This window comes from Gossypium arboreum, chromosome 11, assembly GCF_025698485.1.
Source record: "Gossypium arboreum isolate Shixiya-1 chromosome 11, ASM2569848v2, whole genome shotgun sequence".
In the NCBI taxonomy this organism is placed as follows: Eukaryota; Viridiplantae; Streptophyta; class Magnoliopsida; order Malvales; family Malvaceae; genus Gossypium; species Gossypium arboreum.
Window position 1 is genome coordinate 15,590,843 of NC_069080.1, and position 21,952 is coordinate 15,612,794.

The 21,952-nt window shown below is 30.6% G+C and overlaps 1 protein-coding gene across 1 annotated transcript; it reads right to left on the reverse strand.

Moving 5' to 3' along the window:
- Window positions 1-19,785: 19,785 nt before the first annotated feature.
- LOC108488140 (patellin-4-like) lies at window positions 19,786-21,901 on the reverse strand. Its single transcript, XM_017792442.2, has 4 exons — window positions 20,797-21,901; window positions 20,587-20,711; window positions 20,365-20,506; window positions 19,786-20,268 (listed from the first exon to the last, which is right to left on the reverse strand). The coding sequence occupies exons 1-4, from the start codon at window positions 21,664-21,666 to the stop codon at window positions 19,993-19,995; spliced, it is 1,413 nt and encodes a 470-aa protein (XP_017647931.1). The 5' UTR covers window positions 21,667-21,901; the 3' UTR covers window positions 19,786-19,992.
- Between the last annotated feature and the right edge of the window lie 51 nt (window positions 21,902-21,952).

The following is a 21,952-nucleotide window of genomic DNA, read 5'->3' on the forward strand; positions in this document are numbered from 1 at the left end:
TGCTGACATCAATTATTTCAGATCGAGATCTGAGGTTTACTTCGAGATTTTGGAGTAAACTACAAGAAGCTTTAGGTACCAAATTAAAATTTAGTACAGCTTTTCATCCTCAGATTGATGGGCAATCAGAATAAGTGATTCAGATTTTGGAAGATATGTTGAGGTGTTGTATACTCGAGTTTAGTGGTAGCTGGGAAAGGTATTTACCTTTAGCTGAATTTGCTTATAATAATAGTTATCAAGCTAGTATCAAAATGACACCGTTTGAAGCTTTGTATGAAAGAAAATGTAAAACTCTGTTGTATTGGTCATAATTAAGTGAATCGAAATTAGTGGGAGTGGATTTAATTCGGGAAACTGAAGAAAAAGTTCATATTATTCGAGAAAGTTTGAAAGCTGCTTCCGTGTGTTCTTGAAAGTTTCTCCGTGGAAGAAAATTCTATGGTTTGGTAGAAAAGGAAAGCTTAGTCCATGATTTATCGGGCCGTATGAGATCACTGAGAAGATTGGTCCAGTAGCTTATAGATTGACCTTGCCTCCAGAACTTGAGAAAATTCATAATGTATTCAATGTATCTATGTTGAGACGGTATAGATCAGACCCTTCACATGTGATTCCTCATACTGAGATAAAGCTACAATCAAATATGACTTATTCGGAGGAACCAATGAAAATATTAGCTCGGGAAGTTAAAGAGTTACAGAATAAACAAGTACCGTTAGTAAAAGTGTTAAGGTATTGACATGGATTGGAGGAGGCAACCTGGGAGAGGGAAGAATCTTTGAGATCACAGTATCCGCATTTGTTTTCAGGTACGAAATTTCCTAAGGGGGGAGAGTTGTAACGGCCCAAATTTCAGTGATATCGGAACAGTGGTTCGAGATCACTAAATCCGACATGTGAGTTTAGATATTAGTAAGTAAATGCTAAGTTTAGTTTTAGAAATAATTTTTAATTAGTGAAATTATGAATCAAAAGAAATTTGTAGATTAAATGAGATAAAAATAAAGTATCGAGACCTCAAATTCATAAACCGAGCCATAATAATTTTTAAAAATATTTGTGGAGTGTTAATAAGTTAGAATTAAAGTTTCGTCAAGAAATTTTACGGTTTCAGTAGTCAATCGGGTAAAAAGGACTAAATTGAATTAAGTGTAAAATTGTGAAATGTGATTAAATAACTCTAGTAATTATTAAAGGAGGACTAAATAGGCAATTAAACACCTATTATTGGGCTGGACAGCAGGTGTGTGCTGGAAAATAAAAATCAAGTGTGAACAAGGGGCAAAATTGGAATTGGGTAATTATTAAATTGTAAAATATGATATATTAGGTAAAAGTTTAGAGTTTTCTTCAATTTTCTTCATCTTCTCCAACAAAAAACATCATTGAAGGGTTCTTTTAAGCTGGTCTCTCATATTTCTATTACATGTAAGCTCAATTCTTGATAATTTCTTGTGATTTTTGTGATTTTGAGACTTTGTAACTAGGTCCTAATATCTAATTCAATAGTTTTTGCTTTTATGAATATTTTAGAAAGTTACCATGAGTAAGCACTGAAAGTTTTTGATGATTTATCATGGAATTAAGGTTTTAATTTCATTATATGATGATTTTGTGGAGAGAATTGCATAGAAATTTATTTTAGGACCTAATTGTGAAAGTTGTTGGAATTAGAGTTTTGTGTTGAAGCTTGGAATGTCAAACGCTGTGAAGTAGTTTGTAGTGTTTAGATAAAATGATATTTGAAAGGAATTAGTTTAAATGATGAATGAATTGAGCAGAGACTAAATTGTAAAAATTGAAAAGTTTAGGATAATTGTGTAATTTTGAAAATTTAAGGGCATAAATTGTGAAATAGAATGGAATTGAAATAGATGCTAATGGAGGAATGGTTTTATAATTATAGATCAAGAAAAACGAAGTGAATCGTGGGAAGGAGAAAATTCAAGAATAGTCCCTGAATTTCTACGATTTTTGCAAATTAGCCTAAGTAAGTTCATATGGCAAAGTTAAATGTTTGATATGAAACTCTTATGATTGCTAAAGTATTTTATTGTAGATGAATATTATCAAATTGTATTAACTAATGAATAATGTGTAACTAAAAGAACAAATTAGTTGGAACAATGGTTTGAGTGCTTTCATTTTATGACCATAATGAATTGACAGAAAAGATGTGATTTATGTTTCCGTATAAGACCATATCCGAGCTATGGCATCGGTACAATATGATTTGCGTTCCCGTATAAGACTATAACTGGGCTATGGCATCGGTGTGATGTGATAATGTGATTCCGTATAAGACCATATCTGGGATATGGCATCGGTATGATATGTAATCCGTGTAAGACCATGGCAGGGATATGGCTTCAGTGTGTGATGTGTGACAATATGAAAGTCCATAGTTTACTATGGCAATGTGATAATGAAGCACTCAACTCCATTATTGTTCCTTAATTTGACAATGGAAATAAATAAGAAATAGGCCCAAGAGAATTAAGTTCGTGAATTGCATCATGAAAATCATTCAAATGAGTTTATTAATGAAGTTGTGATTTGCAGGATGAAATAGTTTAACTAATACATATATAATTTTGTATAGTGTTCGGTAAGATATGTGTTATTATGCCTATGAACTTACTAAGCTTCTATAAGCTTACTTGTGTATGTGATTTGTTTTGTAGATTGACTTATATACATACGGAGGATCGGATCTACATCAAGGGTCACACTATCCAGATTTACTTCGGTAGATTTTGTTAAATAACTTTTTGGTTTATATGGCATGTATAGGATTTGATTTAGTAATGTAATTATATGAATAATTAAGTATGTAAACTATGTTGAATGTGATGTTTTGTGATTGAAAAATGAAATATACTTGTTTTGGCTTGAAATAATTGTTTGGTTGAAAATTTTTAGGTATAAATGTTAAATAATATGGCTTGTGAAAATTACCTCTAAAAGGGGTGGCAAATTGGCTTAAAACAAGCCTACATGGTGCCACACGGTCAGGGGACACGGGCATGCCTTATGGCCGTGTAAGAAACTCAGTAACCTCCTAAATATTACACGGCCTTGACACACGGGCGTGTCATATGGCCGTGAGCTTAAGTCAGTAGCTAGTTATGTATCACACGGCTGCAGCACACGGGCATGTTCCAGGCCACACGGGCGTGTCCCAAGCTACACGGGCGTGTGCCCCTATCTTCAAGGAAAATTTTCCAAAGTTCCTAATTTAGTTTCAAATCACTTCTAAAACATATATAAGGCTCCGTAGGCCCATATTAAGGACTTTAAGATAAAATTTGATAAGAATCAATCTGAAATGTAAAGTTTATGACTCAGTTTTGTATAAATGTTAGTGTATAATTCTGGTAATGCCTCGTAGCTCTATTCCGGTGACGGCTTGGGGTTAGGGTGTTACAAGTAAGCTATAAAGCTTAGTAAGTTTGTAAGTAAATATGAAATAATCACAACATTAATTAACATTTCAAAACGGATAACATAATTAACATTTAAAGCATTAAACAATGAGCTAACATAAAGTTTATCCATATCATAACTCATAAGTTCTCAACATCTTCTAACTTGTTACTTTAATTAGTTTTCCGTACATACTTGTACCGATACTTATCTATTTATCAACAATTCTCTTATCAAACCACTCCTGCTTATAAATGCTTACAATACAAATACTTCGATTTTCCGATGCCATAGTCCAACTATGGTCTTAACATACATTACCAAGGCTCTGCCATGGTCTTACATTCACATGCCATAACCCGGTTATGGTCTTATTATCCGATTTGCCATAGCCCAACTATGGTCTTATTCAGCATCTCGTTTACTTTAACCGTACATTAAATTTAATGTCTCCACATTTATCTATTATAATAAATATTATCTCAATTTCATCCATCAAATAAATTGATACACATTTAAGTTTAAATATACGAACTTACCTCGTATACGGGAATAACGGAACGGACCGACTATTCAATTACTTTGTTTTTTCCCCGATTTAAGCCTGAATTCCTCTTTTCTTAATCTATAAATAATAAAAATTAACTTATTTAATCAATTATTCATTCAATTTAGTCCAAAACATACTTTAAGGCATTTCTACACTTTTACCCCACATATTTCACATTTTCACAATTTAGTCCTTATTTCATAAAATCAAAAATTAATGAAAATTCACAATAGACCCATGCTAGCCGAATTATCATAATGCCCCTAGAAGCCCATAATTTTCATTTATTTCACATTTTAACCACTAACTTTACACTTTTCTCAATTTAATCCATATTTTGCATTTTTACTAAAAATCACATAACAAAACTTGTATATCTATCAACAAGCATTCATAATCTATTAAGAAACTTCAAAATACACATGTATTCATCAATGTAATCATTCAAAATAATTAATATTTTTGCAAAATACTCCCTGGGCTAGCTAGAATACGTACCAACGATCTCAAAAACGTAAAAATCATTAAAAACGTGACAAAATACATACCAATTAGACAAGGATGAGCTTGCGGAAAGCTTGAGCATAAAAAATGGCTTCCTAAGCCTTAATTTTCGGTTACAAGAGATGAAAATAAAGATGATACATAGTTTGTTTAATTATAATTATCATTAATTACTAATTTACCAAATTAACCTTAATGAATATTAATTATTTCACTACATGCCAAACCATTACCATACATTAACTCTCTAATGGGTAAATTATCACTTAAGAACCTTAAATTTAAGGTTTTATAGCTATTTAATACCTTTATCTAATAGAACAACACTTTTGCATTTTACGCGATTTAGTCCTTTTTACCGAATTAAGCATTTAAACGATAAAATTTCCTTACCAAAAGTTCACGTAATTAATATATCATGTTTTAGACCTTATTAAAATAATAAAGTAAATATTTTTATTTCGAATTTGTGGTCCTAAAACTACTGTTCTGATTTGATTAAAAACGGGCTGTTACATAACTACTCTTTTACACAACATATGATGCATCTATCTTAAATCAAATACTCATATAGGATTGAAAATTTGTGATTCAAATATGATTTATATTTTAAATAAAGCAATGAATTTGGTAGCAAAAATGATGTGGCAATTACACTAAAAAAAAGTTACAATTTGTTCATTAAACTACTTAAAAGTTTTTTATTTAAGATAAGGACGAATCCAAAAACAATTTTAGCAGGGGTCCGGTATTTAATTATAATTTTCTCATAGACCAAAATATAATTTTATTATGTATTAATTTATAATTTCATTATTTTTAAGGAGCTAAACATAATTTTTTATTCTCTTTAGGGAGGCTAAAGTGTAATTTTGCTATATATTGATTTATAATTTCTTTATTATAAGAGAATTGAATTGAAAATTTTTCATTTAGGGGCCAAAGTGTAATTTCACAACATATTAATTTATAATTTTTATATTTATAAGAGGACAAAAATTTAAAAAACATTTTTAAAAATTCACCCCTGATTTAAGTTACTAGGTTGTTAAGTGTTTTTTTTTCTTCTTTTTAAATTTGCTAGCGAGCTTCAAACCATGATTTGATGATCAGTATGTGGATCAGTACCCATCGATGAAAAATCCACAATCTTCACATCATGATGTCTCCAACTCAGTAAGTCACATCGCGACTTCATGTATATCGATGTTGCGACTGTAACGACCCAAAATCCGTGGGCACCGGAAAAATGTGTTATCGGGCCTCCGTCTTAGTGAAACGGGTTCAAAAATAATTATTAGGAATAATTATAAGTCTAGTAGTGTGTTTAATTAGGTTTTAATTAAGTGAAATCAGCTCAATTTAGAGTAATTAGTAAAAAGGACTAAATTAAATAAGGGGAAAATTTTGAATTATAGAGTAACAAAAAATAAAAAGGAATAAAATGGAAATTAAGCCATTTATATTAAATGAGGCGGAATATATGCATTAAAATCTAAGAATTTTGTTTTAATTATTTATATATAAATATATATATTTATATTATATTATGTTATGTTAATTTATAATATTATTAATTTATAACTTAAATAAGTAAATAAACCAAAACATGCCAATTGTATGGTTATAATTAAATATATGAGTAAAATATAAGAAAATATACTTGTAATATATTTGTATATTTTCTTAAATAATAAGTAAAAGATATCTATTGATTTTATTATTTAATTGATTTTATATTAGTGAATAAATTAATAAGTTGACAAATGTAGGATCATGAGATGAATAATACAATTGTAATAAAAGTATTATTTATTAAGTAGATATTTATTATTTATTATTAATAAGTTAAAGATATTTATTAGATAAATAATTAAAATTATAAGATTTTTGGTATGAAAAACAAATTAGATAATGACATTTGTAATAATATGAATATATACATTTGTATTATAATTATGAATTTAGTTAAGTTTTAAGTTAAAGATATTTATTAATTAAATATTGATATTATAATATTTTTATTTGTTAAATAAATAAAAGAAAGACAAATAGATGGTAATAATAGTGTACAAATGTACAAAGATACATATATACAAATGTATTAATTATATTGTTATTAAATAGATATTTTATAATTATTAAATTAACTTAAATATAAATATAAAATAAAGCACGAAAGTATAAATAAATAAATAAATAAACAAAACAAACAAAAGAAACAGAATAGAAACAAAGAAAGCCATTCGAAAGTGGGAAAGAAAAAGGAAAGAAAGAAGAAAGGGAAAATTGAGCTTTTAAAGCTTGAAGTTTAATTACTAATATCGAGCCTGAAGCATCGGCCCAAAAAGAAAAAGAAAAGATCGTCGAGGATTAAATTCGAAGAGAATTCTGGTTTGTATCACTATAACTCAAGCTTTATAATTAATATGTGCTTAATTTAATATGTATGTGTGGTAAGTATTTTAAGGTAAGTATTTAATGAATTGATAAAATTTGTGATTGGGTATTAAAAATTGAGATTGATACTGAATTGAATTATGGGATACTGAATATTGTTTTGAATACCGAATTAAACTGTGAAATTACTAAATATTGTTACGTATACTTCATTGAACTGTAACATTTCTGATGAAACGAAATACTGTATTACTGTGAAAATTGATCGAAATAATAAATTATAATTAATATTGAATCGAAATGGAAATTGTACTGAAAAATGATTTGAATACCCTATTAACTAGACGGACTAGTCAGATATAGTTGGCATACCATAGGATATGGAAAAGTACGGGTTTTTGCCGGCTTACTGATTAGGCACTTATGTGCCAACTCGTTATTCTTATCAATTCTTGTGACACTTTGTGTGTCAAATCATCGTTATCATTCTTTATCACAGTTCTTGTTACAAATTTAGCACTTTGTGTGATGAAAATTGTTACTGTTACTGTTATTGTTACTGCTACCATTATTGACTACTGTTTAGGTACTGTGTACCGTTAAGGCACAATGTGCTATACTAGTGTGTTGGTTGGAATCAGTGTATCCGCCAAGTCTGAGTCAAGTTAATAGGGACAAATGAAATAAATTTACTGATAAAACTAAATTTGAATGATATTGCATACGTGAAAGGTGAGAATTGAAATAAAGAAATAAGAATGGTATATATGTAATCAAATGATAACATAAAAAGATTAAATTGTTCATTAAGTGATGATAATTGTAATGTAAAAGTATGTGTGTGATTAAATGTATTTAATTATAAATTGAATTATAGTGATACCACCGAGTATATGCATACTCAGTGTACGGTTGTTTCCGTGTGCAGGTTGTAGAAGTCAAGTATTAAACTAGCATCCAAAGCCAGACCCAACTTCAGTAAACTTTCGGTGATGTATATTTTCTTTTGGTAATGTGGCATGTACATAGTATGTGTATAAAGGTTATTATTTTTTGAATATAAATGATAAAAAAAATGTTAGTATTACAAGTCTAAGAATTATAATGAAAGAAGTTTATCCATTTCAATTTAATTAGTACATTGATAAATTTAAATTGATATTATATTGATTGAGTTTGATTAGAAAGTATTTAGATTAGAAAACGAGTATGTGAAATGAGTTGGTTGAATTGGTTATGTTTGAAATGGATACGGTTTTAATTGCATGGGGTTTTATGTAAAAATAAGCAGAAATGCTGTCGAAATTTATAAAAAAAAAATTCGGAGTACTTGAATGAGTCCCGTTTCATTTTTAATACATGTTTTAGACTTCGAGAGTTCATTATAAGGACTTAGTTATTAAATTATACTATGAATGTTATTTTATTTGTGAATTACTCGTAAGTTGTCTGATATGTCCAGTAATGCCCCGTAACTCTGTTCTGGCAACGGTTCAGGGTTAGAGTGTGTTACATCTACGTCATTCATTGTCAGCTCACGTTGTGACGTTTGGAGTTGGTGGTTGTGATGAGACCCCTATTTTTGGTAAAAATATCATTTGATTCCAATTCAATAATTTGCAACACAATCTAAATGATTCATACATCCTTTATACCATAAAAAACATCTCGATTCCATGCCATTTCATGTCAATAAAATCACTTAACCATTTCAATCAAGCATTGAATATGTCGATTGCCACAAGATCATCAATTGAGTTCCAACTCACCTTTACACCTAAAAATACCAAGTTTGAAGTTATATAACAACTTATCACACCTTAACTACTGCACCTTTCAATTTATAACTTAATAAATCATGCAAATTCATGATCACCCTCTTCACTAATATCAAACATAGCTAAACATGCATCATTTAAGTCATTTATCAACTTAACATCCAAAAACAAGTATCAACTTAGTCACATGACAAATTAGCAAGTGCATACACAAACATTACCAAAACTACCTTCTTGGTACAAGCGTTATGTTCACAATTCAAATGACATATTAATCCTATATACATGCCACAACACTTCAACCAAAATGAGCATAACTCTATCATTTTGATGATAGTGTGAGCTTCTATTCGATCTGACTCGAGAGTTTCGCAAGGTGATGATCTACAAGGAAGAAAATGACTAGAGTAAGCATATAGAATGCTTAGTTAATTCAATTATAAATTTACCATGCTTACCTTGTTCTTATATAAGCATAAACACAACTTTAATTTGGCATAATGTTGGCTAGTACAAGACATTCAAATAACAACCAAGTGAGCTTATAACAATGTTCAAGATAATCAATAGTACATGATACTTAAGCATACCAAATTACAATACACTCCCATATTCATTACAATGGCATATTCAATCCATAATTCACAATTCCATATCAAGCATACATGATTCAATACAAATATCTTTCTTCATAATCAATACATAAATGTATCCAATTACAATCAAGTCCATTTAATGGCAATTCAATGTGATTACTAATTCCATTTCATCCTCTTCTCAAGTTTCCAATTTTATTTATAAGATTTTGCCTAATGAACCATAGTAAAACGGACTCAGATACATGGGTTAACTATACCACACCAAGTTGTTCATCTGAGCTAAATATATAATTTATCCAAAAGTTCAATTGATATAGTTAATTTCATACACAAATTTCACCTGAAACAAGATATGAGCATATGTACCAACAATGCATGCAAAAAAACTAACTAGTTAGTCATATACCTTCTCGCCTTTTGTTATTTTACCCTCTCTATCACATATGTAATAGATCTCCTGAGTTTGAAACTGTGAACATTGAAAGGGAAAATGTAATATCCTGAAAATTTTTATAGTAAAATATTATCCGTAATATAGTAAAATAAGGAAATAAAGTGACGAAAAGGGAAATTTTGAGTTATGTCAATATTGGGAAGTATATTATGATATATTAATTCAAGAAAGGACTAAATTGTAAAATTGAGAAAAATTTTGTTGCACAAGAGTAAATACTTAAAAGTTGAAGGACCAATAGTATAAATATTTTAAGGGCGAAATGATCTAGAAATTAAGAAAAATGGATAAATTAGGACCAAATTGAATAGATGAAGAACTATGAGGGACTAAATTACAATTTTATCAAATTAAATGATGACTCGATGATGGAATTTTAAAGATAATGAAGGGAAAAATGGTCAATTGGAAGAGAGAGAAATCTAGAAAGTAATAATAATGCTAGAGATATTTTGATATTTTATAATTATTTAATTAGATAAATATTATTTTATTAATATTTTAATAAGATATTTTATTATTATTTTATTAGTATATAAAGAAAGAAAGATGAGAAATTCTCATCTATCTTTTCCATGCAAAACCAATGTGAGAAGAAGAAGAAGAAAAGAAGTTTTCATTTCTTTACAATTTGGTCCTTCTACCAAAAATTCACCATTTTCACCCAAAAATCAAAAGAATTTCCATAGCTACCAAGAGAGAAAAATGTTAAGGAGACTATGGGAAGTTAGAACATCAAGTTGAATTCAAGAAATGGAAGCTGAAGGAGAGAGAAAATCAAGATGAAGATTGAAATCAATAGAACAAGGTAAGAACATCATGATTTCAATATATTTTTAAGTTTGATATTATTGAAAAAGCATGGGATTAATGTTAATGTAGAGTTTCCTTACATATGGTCCTATGTTCTTGATATGTTAATGAAGAGGAAACAAGAGAAAGTGAAGAGAAATAGTGTAGAGAAAGAAAATAAGGGTGTTATAAACATGGTAAATAATATCTTGCACAAAAACAGTTTTGGACAGCAGCAGTAGTCTAATTTTGAAAAATCACCAAAAAATTTATAAATTTAATTATAGGATGAATAAAATATGAAATTAAATCTTATTGAGTATAGTTTCTTATAGAAGAAATTATGTAAGCAATGGAATTGTAAATCATGAGATATAATAAATTTTGTGAGACAAGGTCAGAATGATTTCGGGTTCCCCTGTTCTGAATTTGGAAAATCATAAAAAATTTAAGAAAAATAATTATGGGGTTAAATTTATATGTTTATAATCCTAAATGAGTCTATTTTCAATAGAAATAAACAAAAACATCATTCAAATTCTGTACGATGATATAATTAATTTTTAGTGAAGAATCAGAATTGTCAGACAACATAATAGGGGTAACTTTAAAGAATAAACTGTACTTATTGGCTAAACCAAAAATTCTGAAAATTTTATGGTAAGAAGATATATGAGTCTAGTTTCAGGGAAAATTAGCATATCTTAATTTGGATTTCTATAGCTCCAGATATGAATAATTTAGTGACTATGATACATATGAATAGCTTGAATATTCATAAAAGTAAATAATAAAAATATAGATAATGTTACTTACAAGTGTATTATATACATTAAAGATGTGGAATGGAGAGGAGGAGGAGGAAAATATATATGAATATTCAGATAGCATGACTAATTTGCATGTTTTAGGCTTAAGGACTAAATTGAATAAAAGTAAAACTTCAGGGGAAATTTTGTAAAAATATCAAAAATGACCAAATTGAAGGGAATGAATTGTTTTGTTATCTAAATTAATAAATTGAATGAAATTATCAATTTAAGATTGGGTGGAAATTGGGAAAATGGTAAATTACCAAAATGCCCCTGAATTTTGATATTTCTGCAATTTCGCCAAGTAAGTTCGTATAACTTTAATTATATTCTTAAATACTTGAAATGTATGTCATTGATGTGAATATGATTTAAATATCCCTTGTATGAAAATTGATGAAACATTGATATATTTGATAAAAAGGGGGAAGAAATCCCGGTTGAACGAAAAGGAATTGACGATAAAAAGGATCTAGCTCGGACGGGTGATCCTATCCTGATATAGCCCTCCCGAAGAATACGTATAAAATGGATTTAGCCCGGACGGGTAATCCGAATTAGGGTCTGAATTTAGCCTAGACTGGTAATTTAGATCCAAGCTCATTAGAGTAATTGTCGTTGCAGGGGATTTAGCCTGGACTGGTAATCCCGACAATACTCTATAAGTTTATATTGCGAGGATTTAGCTCGATGGTAATCCCATTGTAAGGATGAGGTTCATGGAGTGTGCTTTCTGAAATGAAATGTGTAAGACCATGGTTGAAAGATACCATGGCAACATGATATGAAATGTGTAAGACCATGGTTGAAAGATACCATGGCAACATGACGGGAAATGAATAAAACTGTAATATCCCGAATTAGGGCCTAATCGGAATAGTAGTTTCGTGACCATAAATTCGAGATAGAAATAATTATTTTATGATTATTTTGAGGTCTATGATATGATTGCATGATTGTGTGAAAATTTCGTGAAGAAATTTTATGCTTAAAGTGCTTAATTTGAAGTTAGGGACTAAATTGAATAAGTTGCAAAACTTGCATTCTAGAAGTTTCTAGTATGAAATTGCTTTGAAATATTAATTAGGAGGTCTTAAATAGAAATTTGACCAATTTTTAAGTTTATGGACAAAAATTGGACATGGATGGAATTTTTGAAAGTTTAGTAAGGAAGGGCATTTTGGTCATTTGGATATTAAATGAAATAAAATGGGAAAAATAACACAAAAATGATCATCTTCTCCATAAGTTGCTGCCAAATTTTTCTTTCCACCATAGCTAGGGTTTCAACACTTTTAAGCCTTGATTGTAAGTGATTTTTATGCCCGTTTTTAAAGATTTTTATGTTTTTGAAATCCCGGTAGCTCGATTTAGCTTATGCTAGCAATAATTCAACCTAGGGTTCATATTTGAAGAAATACCCATAGGTGAAATTTGTGTATTTTGATGTTTTATAATAGAATATGAAGTTTGAGATTGTGTTAAACAACTTTTGCTAAGTGATTTTTCGTAAAAACGAGTAAAATGACATAATCGGTAAAAATACCTAATATTCATAAGTACATGTTAGAGTGTGAATTTGATGTTGCTATAGAAGGGAAAAATGATCATCATGTCATAAAACATAAGAAAATAGGATGAGGTTTAATTTACGAGCCTTGGGGAAAAAGTGCAAATATGTGAAAGTTTAGGGGCAAAATGGTAATTTTTCCAAAGTCGTATTAGGGGCTGTTTTGATGAATGAATGTATTAAATAAATTAATTTGGCATTATAGATCAAGAGAAACTAGATTCAAGTCGAGATCAGGGGAAAAATAAAGTTTACGAGGAATAGGCTCGATTGCTAATATTTTGTATCGAGGTAAGTTCATGTGTAAATAAGGTAACATAATTGTCATTTTAAGTAATTTAATGTTATTTATATGATATGATGATTAATATCATGAAATATTATGCTTTGTGGTTATTATTGAGTAATATGCAAATTATGTGTACTACTTGTTAAATATGAATTACTACCGAGTATCGGTTTCGATATTCCGTGGAAGACGGCAAAGATGTGTGATCGAGGAAAAATCCCGTTTGAACCTTGGGAATAGATTAGGGTACAAGTGACATGTCACTAGGATGGTTGAGTTTCGAACTCGTTGAGTTGAGTCCGAGTTCGTGAGATGTAACTAAGCATCCGAGCTTGTTGAGTTGAGTCCGAGTTCACTTATGGATACGAACGCCAGAGCTCATTGAGTTGAGTCCGAGTTCATTTATGGGCGGGTTACATGGTAGCTTGGCTACATAGATTTCAAAAGCTATTGAGCTTGTTTAGCTATGAGTATAGCACTTATGTGCACATTATCCGTGTATCCAAAATCATATTCCGATGTGTTCAACGGGAGATCTCTAATAGAATAAGGAGAATGCCTAATACGATGGTGACATGTTGGTAAGTGTGATGAAATTTGACAGCTATGTGTTTAAACCCTTGGGTTGAGAACTTAGTATGATGAAATTGTAGTAAGATATTAAATGCAAATGTAACATGAATGTCTTGGTGTTGTTTATGCAAATAATGTTTATGTTGAATGGCATGATTATGTTACTTGTTATTTGCATGTGAACTTACTAAGCATCTATGCTTACTCCATCTTTTTCATCCTTTGTAGTTTTGACAAGTCCATTTGGAGATCGGGACAGTCGGAGGCACGCTCACACTATCACTGGACAATCGCGGTATAATGACTTGAAATTTTTGGAAATATGGCATGTATAGCATTCCAATCAATTTGTATGTATCATCTTACGATATGGCCATAGATGGAATGGAAAGGTTTGAGAATGATTAGCTATTGGAATGGCTAATCAAGTTTATATATGATAACATGTATGTTTTATGTCTTAACTAAACCATGAAAATCCTTGGAAAGGTAAAATTGGCCACAAAATAGAATCAGACAGCAGTAGTGACATGAATTTGAAAAATCACTAAAAATAGTAAAAATGGAATTAAAGGATGAATAAGTTATGAAATCGAATATTGATGAGTCTATTTTCATATGGATGGAACAAAACAGGTAAATGAGTTATATTTTATGAGATAATTAAGTTTTGGTGGAACAGGGTTAGAGTGGTCTCTAAATCCCCTATTCTGAATTTAAAAATTCACCATAAATTGTAAAAAATAATTAGAAGTCATGTTTTATATTTATAGATTCCTTATTGAGTCTAGTTTTATGAAAAATAAATGGCATAATCATTGAAACTATGTACAGGGAGATATCTAATTCAAAATACACAGGGGTCAGAGTAGTTAAACCCTAAAATAGGGGAGACTTCAATCAATAAACTGTACTAATTAGCTCAACAAAAAATTCTAGAAAATAATTAGTAGATAGATATATGAGTCTAGTTTCAGGAAAAATTTACGGATCTTAATTTCGAGTTTTGAAACTCGAGATATGAATTTTTAAGCGACTGTGATGCAGTTAACCAGCTTGTCTAGAAATTTTAAAATAAATTGTTTAAGCTGTTTAATTAATGAATTAAGTTTAGTAACACCTCGTACTCGACTCCGGCGACGGTCTTGGGTACGGGGGCGTTACAAAAACCATGGTTGAAGATACTATAGAAGCGTGACATGAAATGAATAAGACCATGGTTGAAAGATACCATGGCAACGTGACATGAAAAGAATAAGACCATGGTTGAAAGATACCATGGCAACATGACAGAAAATGAGTAAGACCATAGTTGAAAGACACTATGGCATCATGTCAAAGATAAATAAAACCGTGGATGGGAGACGCTATGACATCTATTGAACAATTGATATTTAGGTAATATGTATCAGATGACGAATGGTTATATGAAATGGTTGTGTGAAATGTTTACAAGAACTGGTCATATGGAAATATATGTACAAAATAGTTGTATGAAATAATTATGAAGATAGATAAACGAAATAAGAATAAGTACATGGAATATAATTTATGTTAAGTTTGATATAAACTTTACCGGAATAAATATACATAAAATATATGGAAATGATGGAGCATGAAATATTGATATAATGAAATGATTGATATATACTTATGAAGAAATGGTAAGAGAATGATATGTTTCATGACATGTACATATATAATTATCTTTGATATGTTGATATAAGGAAATTATGTAAGTAAAGACAATTATTAAACTCAAGTGTGACATGTCGAGAAAATAAGTATATCAATGTTGAATTTAGATGAAATATGAGCAAGTATACTAACGATGATGTTGTTTGACGCTTAGACAAGTGGCAAGCTATTGATTGAATGGTAACATGTTTAATTATAAGGATCATTGAAATGGTAAGTACTTAGATGAAAATAAAATTTAAGATTTTGCGAAAAAAAATTTCTATGATCCCGATTTAATTCCGGTTGGTTTCTAATGTATGTTTGGGACTTCGAGGGCCCAATAGAGAGACGTTATGATTATTTTCAAAATATGAATAATAAATGACTCAGAATTATCTGAAAATGTTCAGTAAACTCCAGTAATGCCTCGTACCCTATTCCGGCAATGGATACGGGTAGGGGGTGTTACAGAAAAGACAATCAACATTAGCTTCAGAAACCTTAAGAAGCTTGAAATCAAGTATGAAAGAAATTGTTGATGCATAAAAAGAATCTCATACTGCCTCAATGATAATGAGGGAAGTCCTCATCATTTTGGTCTCTCTAACTTCTATGTCAGATATATGTAGAAGCTGCAACAAAGTAGGCCCAAATTAGTAACATCGTTCTATATCAAGTATACTTCAATATGACATGTAGAATGAAATCATCCAGGATCCAACCTGAATTGCCAAGGCCAAGATAATTTAAAAATCATATTTGGTTATATAAGGTCAACATTTTCATACTAACTTTGTTTGCAACAAAAACTTCATACAACTCAGCTTACAAGATTAACCATCTTATCGAGATCCATATAACATGAGTTAGCTATACAGTTTAACAAACTTGTCACTTTCTTACCTTGTTTGTAATACCCCTTACCCGGCCCGGTATCTAGACTAGAGTAAAGAGATACTAGAGTAACATTCCACAACCAATAATCACTTACTAAGCAATAATTACTTATTGATAATTGATATTCTAAATAATCAAGCATAATAAGTTTTAAAACTCTAAAAGTACCTAATTGTAAAATCCAAGCATAGAATAGGATAGGTTTACAAAATTTCTAAGGTTTTAATGAAAATATTGAAAATTCGTAGTTGGCATTGATATTGAAACGACCCATTTTTGAAAATCGATACCAAAATTGAATATTGTTTTCTTTGCAAAACAATGGTATCGATACTTATTTTAGGGTATCAATACTTTATGATAAAGTATCAATACTCAAATAAAAATCAATACCAAATTAGTATTCTATTTTGTTAGAAAACTGTTCAAATGGTCAAATATCAATACCAAATGCTAAAGTATTGATACTTGTTTTTAAAATGGTAAAACCTTATCTTTAAAAGTTCAATTCATGCCAAAATTCACCTATCTTACAATAGACAATTAAAATAACCTATTCAAACATTTATAAGACTAACCAATGTGTCCTCATTGACACCACAATTCAATATCCAAACTAAAATAACATTCCAAACTAAAGTAATTGCATTTAAAGTACTCAAACATCCTTAACAATACATACCAAGATACCACCTCTTTCAATCTATAAGTCAAATTGACATATTCACTCACTTTCATAAAATTTATACCAAATATACCAAACAAGTTCCAAACATAAATATATACCAAACCAACAACATATTCACATGTACCAAAATATATCTAAAGACAAGCATCATTCAAGTTTAACAACTTCACAAAATATCCACATAAATTCATTTAACCTATTACAAGCCATATAAAACCTAATACGAGCATTCAAAAACTACCGATAGATTTCCGGATAGTGTGAATCTTGAAGTCGATTCGATCGCCCGTATCTACAAGAAAACAGTAAATAAGCACAAGTAAGCTTACTTAAGCTTAGTAAGTTCTACAAAATAAAAATAATAATTAACTTACTGAATAAACTTAATCAATACAGAAAAGTCATAAATCATAGTCCTATCATTCATAATTAGAGCACAGGTGAATCAAAAACTTGTATACGAATGAATCAATTTAATCAATTATTTTATAACACTAAATATACCCAATGAACATTGTAATAGACTTGGATACATGATTAACCAACCAAACACACCAAAACGCTCAAATGCGCTCACCAATCGGGAACACACTTGGGCACCAAGTGTCAAGCCCGTAGGCTGACATCCCTCTGAAACACAACTCAGCACTAAGTGTCAAGCCCGTAGGCTTTACATCTGCCCTCGAAACACACCTGAAGCACTATAATAAAACACGACAGTTCACAACAAATGCTGAACTTCGGTATATTCAGTAAACATGAATAAGACCAGAATAATCATCTCAATATCAACCAAATCCCGTATAGCGTGTGTTATAACCTATTGGCATGCCAACCGTATCCTATCCTACGTTCATCAGCTCACATGTTTATCATGTATCAACATTTAATACAATTTCTTTTCCAAATCATTCCACTTGCCACATTTCAATACTTCCAAGTCATTTTAATATTTTCATTCATAAGTAATTAAATGTTTAAAAATATATTAAAATTAACCCGTACGAACTTACCAGGGCCAAAATGCAGAAACATCAAATGTTCAGGGACTAATCCACAACCTTTCCTTTTCCATGATTATGAACTTGATATTGATCTATAATATAATTTATTCCATTTATTACCCTCAACTTTACATTCTATTCAATTTAATGCATCTAATTTCTTATTTACAATATTTACACATTTGCTCCAAACATTTACATTCTATACAATTGGGTCCCCAAAGATCAAAACATGATTATTTCTAAAATTAACCCTTTTTCCCATAGAATCAAATTTTAACCACTCCAAACCGGCCCCTACTCATGCTAAAATTTCTCAAGAAAGCCTAATAATTTCTATTTATTTTATCCCTAATCTTAAAAAATCTTAAACGAAAATCGTGGAGAGAAAAGAAATTGGATGTATTTTCCTTCTCTCTCTCTCTCCAAAATCAACCTAATCCAATAATTTTTTTTAAAAATTGGCATTTTGGGGCAATTCACCCAAATATCTACTTTTAGTTATAGTTCCAAAGAAAAAAAAACGTGGTTAATTCATTCAAATCAATATTATAAATTAATTAATTTTTTTTTAAAATCACTATATGTAAAAATAACTACATAATTTTTTACTTCGTCCACGTTTCAGTATATATATATATATATATATATATATTAGTTTCTCAAACATCAATATTATTATATTTATGGTCACTAAAATATTCGTAAGTTTACATTTTGATCACTTAACTTTAAAAGGTTATAAAATGATTATTGGATTATTCGAAAGCTTTCATTTAAGTCATTAAACTATTCGAAAGTTTTTTGTTTAAGTCATTAGGTTGTTAAGTTCTTATTTAATAAAAGCCTGGCTAGCGAGCTCCAAGCAACAATTTGTATGGTAGATCAATAGCCATCAACAAGTAGAAAAACATATTATAAATCCAAGTCAATCTGACAATCAATGTTGAAGATTGAAGAATAAAGCTATTTTGATTTTGGTTCGTAGATTCATGATATTCAAATCTATTTCATAAAAAAAAACTGAATTGTAAAAGAGAAGGAAATGAAGAGAATTTAATTGGTGAAAATGGTGTGAGCAAAGAAGGCCATACTGTAATGATTGTAATAACTCGATGACTTAAATAATTGAATAGTTAAAAGATCATTTTGTAACTTTTTTAAAATTGAGTGACTAAAACATAATTTACTAATAATTTAGTGACATCAAATATAATTTATCTTGAAAATAATAATATCGATGTGTGACAAACTGAATAAATAAAAGAAAGAAAGAAATATACCTACCATTTTCATAAATAAGAATCAAACTTCCAATTATACGATTAAAAATGAACAATCATCACACTAGACTTTGTAGTTAGGTATAAATGCCTTAAATTTATTTCTGCCAATGATTTTTATCATTTTAAAATAATTTAAAAAATTTCATAGTATAAAACTAGTGAATATTTTTAAAAATGAATCAGTAATTCACAAGAATAAATAAATAAATATTTGACAAAAACCAATAAAAAATTTAAAGATTACGGAATAGTTGAAACTGTTGGTATTTCTTGTGTTCGGGCTAAAAACAAACATGTCAAAAGTCAACAAGAAAACCTCAAAAAATAGAACGCTCCGGACGCGAGCACCTTGATGCTATAATCTACTATTATCAGACCTTTAATGCCAGCGCTGGAAAGCAATACAGCTACTAAAACCTCATCTGATTTTAATCTATAAAGGATCATATTCACTCTGCCCTCAATCATGTCTTCATATGACCGACATCAAATATAGCTATTAATTAACCAGAAGCCATTAATATCAGTACATGTTACAAAGTTAGACGCAACAGATTACAAGGGAAGTTGGGGGAGACTAAGCAAATAATTATCGATCATCTGTCAAGTCAAGGATAGTATTAGGTGAAATGACAAAAGATAAAATAAAACATACCAAGAAAAATTAATTCACTACACAATCCTATCCTAGTTCTTATTTAAGACGTAGATGGGAACAGTGGGTTTGGTTTTATATCTATAGAGGACCTTCGTCTTCTTGAGCAAGGGGTTATCAAAGGTTATAACTATCTTCCCTGGTTCACTAATATAAAATGCATTCCTAACACCCTCTCCTTTCTTCTTTTCCTTCTCGTTTTGGAGCAACACTTTGTACGACCCTTCATCGTCTGGAATGAACTCTTCCTTGTAGGATACATCACATGATCCCACCACTGTTAAATCCCAAACCAGTGTTACTCCAGCCTGATATAAATCACATACATACATTGGTCAGTTTTTCACATATATTAGCTGGGTTTTTTTTGGTACATTGGAGGGTTTGGGTCATTAAATTTGTACCTGAGGAGCTGGAATTCGGATGTGCTCAAATGAATTTGCTCTAACCGTAACCTCTGAAACCTTGTCTTCTGGGGAAAAGTCGTCGTCGTTATCTCTTTTGAAACCTCCATATTCAACTGGAAGGTTTTCTGGGGGTATAAACCTAGTTTCCAGAAAAAGATGGATTAAAAGGAGAAACAAGCTGTAAATATTTGTTACTGAATAGATTATAAGATTTCTTACTTGAGAAGAGTGGAAGTAACTTTCCCTGGTCTGGCAATAACAATCTTGCTTTTCTTTCTCTGAGTTTTCAGCCGGGAAGAAAACGTATGGGAGATATAATACCACAAGGGAACATTTATGATTATCTGCAATTATCTCAATGGTTAAGATATGGAGAAATGATCAATTAATCAAAAAGTACGTATGTATGTATGTATTATGTGGTTTTACATTTAGATGGATGAGGTGAGGATAATGATCTTGAAACAACTTCCAAGATTTTCGACAAACAGAACGAAGTTCCTTTGTGGTAGGCCCTTGTGCGTGCTTCATATCTATGATCTGAACAATGGAGTTGGTTCCACCAGGTTGAAACCTGAGTTCCTTGATAGCCTTCTCCATGTATTGAACTCTCCATCTTAAGAACTTTTCGCGCTTCTCTTCTGAACCAAGTATTCTATATTGGGTTTGCTGGTCTTTCAAGGCACCGTATACGTTGTAATACACAGGGTGACCGTCCTTGTCGCTACTATTTTGGTAAGTCAAGTTTTCGAAACCAGGAACCAGATTTTCTTCCAGAATTTCATCGGCTTTGAATTCCTTCCGCCATTTTAACGTCCTCTGAAGCATCTCCAAGGCCTCAAGCACCTTGTAATCTTTTGCTTCCAAGAATTTCAACAGCACAATGTCGGTTCCGCCATGGCGTTTGCTTGGCATCAATGGTACACCCCAAAGTGTAATCTCTTTCAGTTGTTCAATGGCCTTTGCATTGTCTTCTCCACCAACTTTGTTGCTGGGTTTCCCAAAGAGATAATCCCCAAGAATCGCATCTTCAACTCGGCACCTAAATTCAACCAAGGCCTTGAACTTCCTTTCCTTCATTCTCATTGCAATATTCCGTCTATCTTCTCGAACGGATGGAGGTTCTTCAAAGGTTTCCTCATCGGTTTCTTGGTCGGAGTTGGTTTGACTTGGACAACCTTTCTCATGGCCCTCTTGAACTTGGAGGGCAATCTCATAATCAAATAGATTAGCCATGTTTTGATCCTGAACCTTGCCACTTTCTTTTGCTTTATTGATGTTTTCTCTTTTCTTCCCCATTTCTAACTTTCTTCTGGTTAGGGGCTATTCCTTGAAAGAATATTCGGTATCTGGATGGAAACTGAATCCCTAAAGGTTAAGAGATTCATTGAAGAGGGATAAATAGAGAGATGTGGTAACAGCTGATTAACGGGCGCCAAATTTAGGGTGAGGGAAAAAGCATGAGCCCATTTGTTTGATTGCCAGGTTTGAAAACGCTTGAAATAGGTTCTTTTTGGGTATAAAAAAAATGTTGTCTCTCTTTTGGACCAATTAACATGACTTGTTTAATAGAGTGACTGTTTTG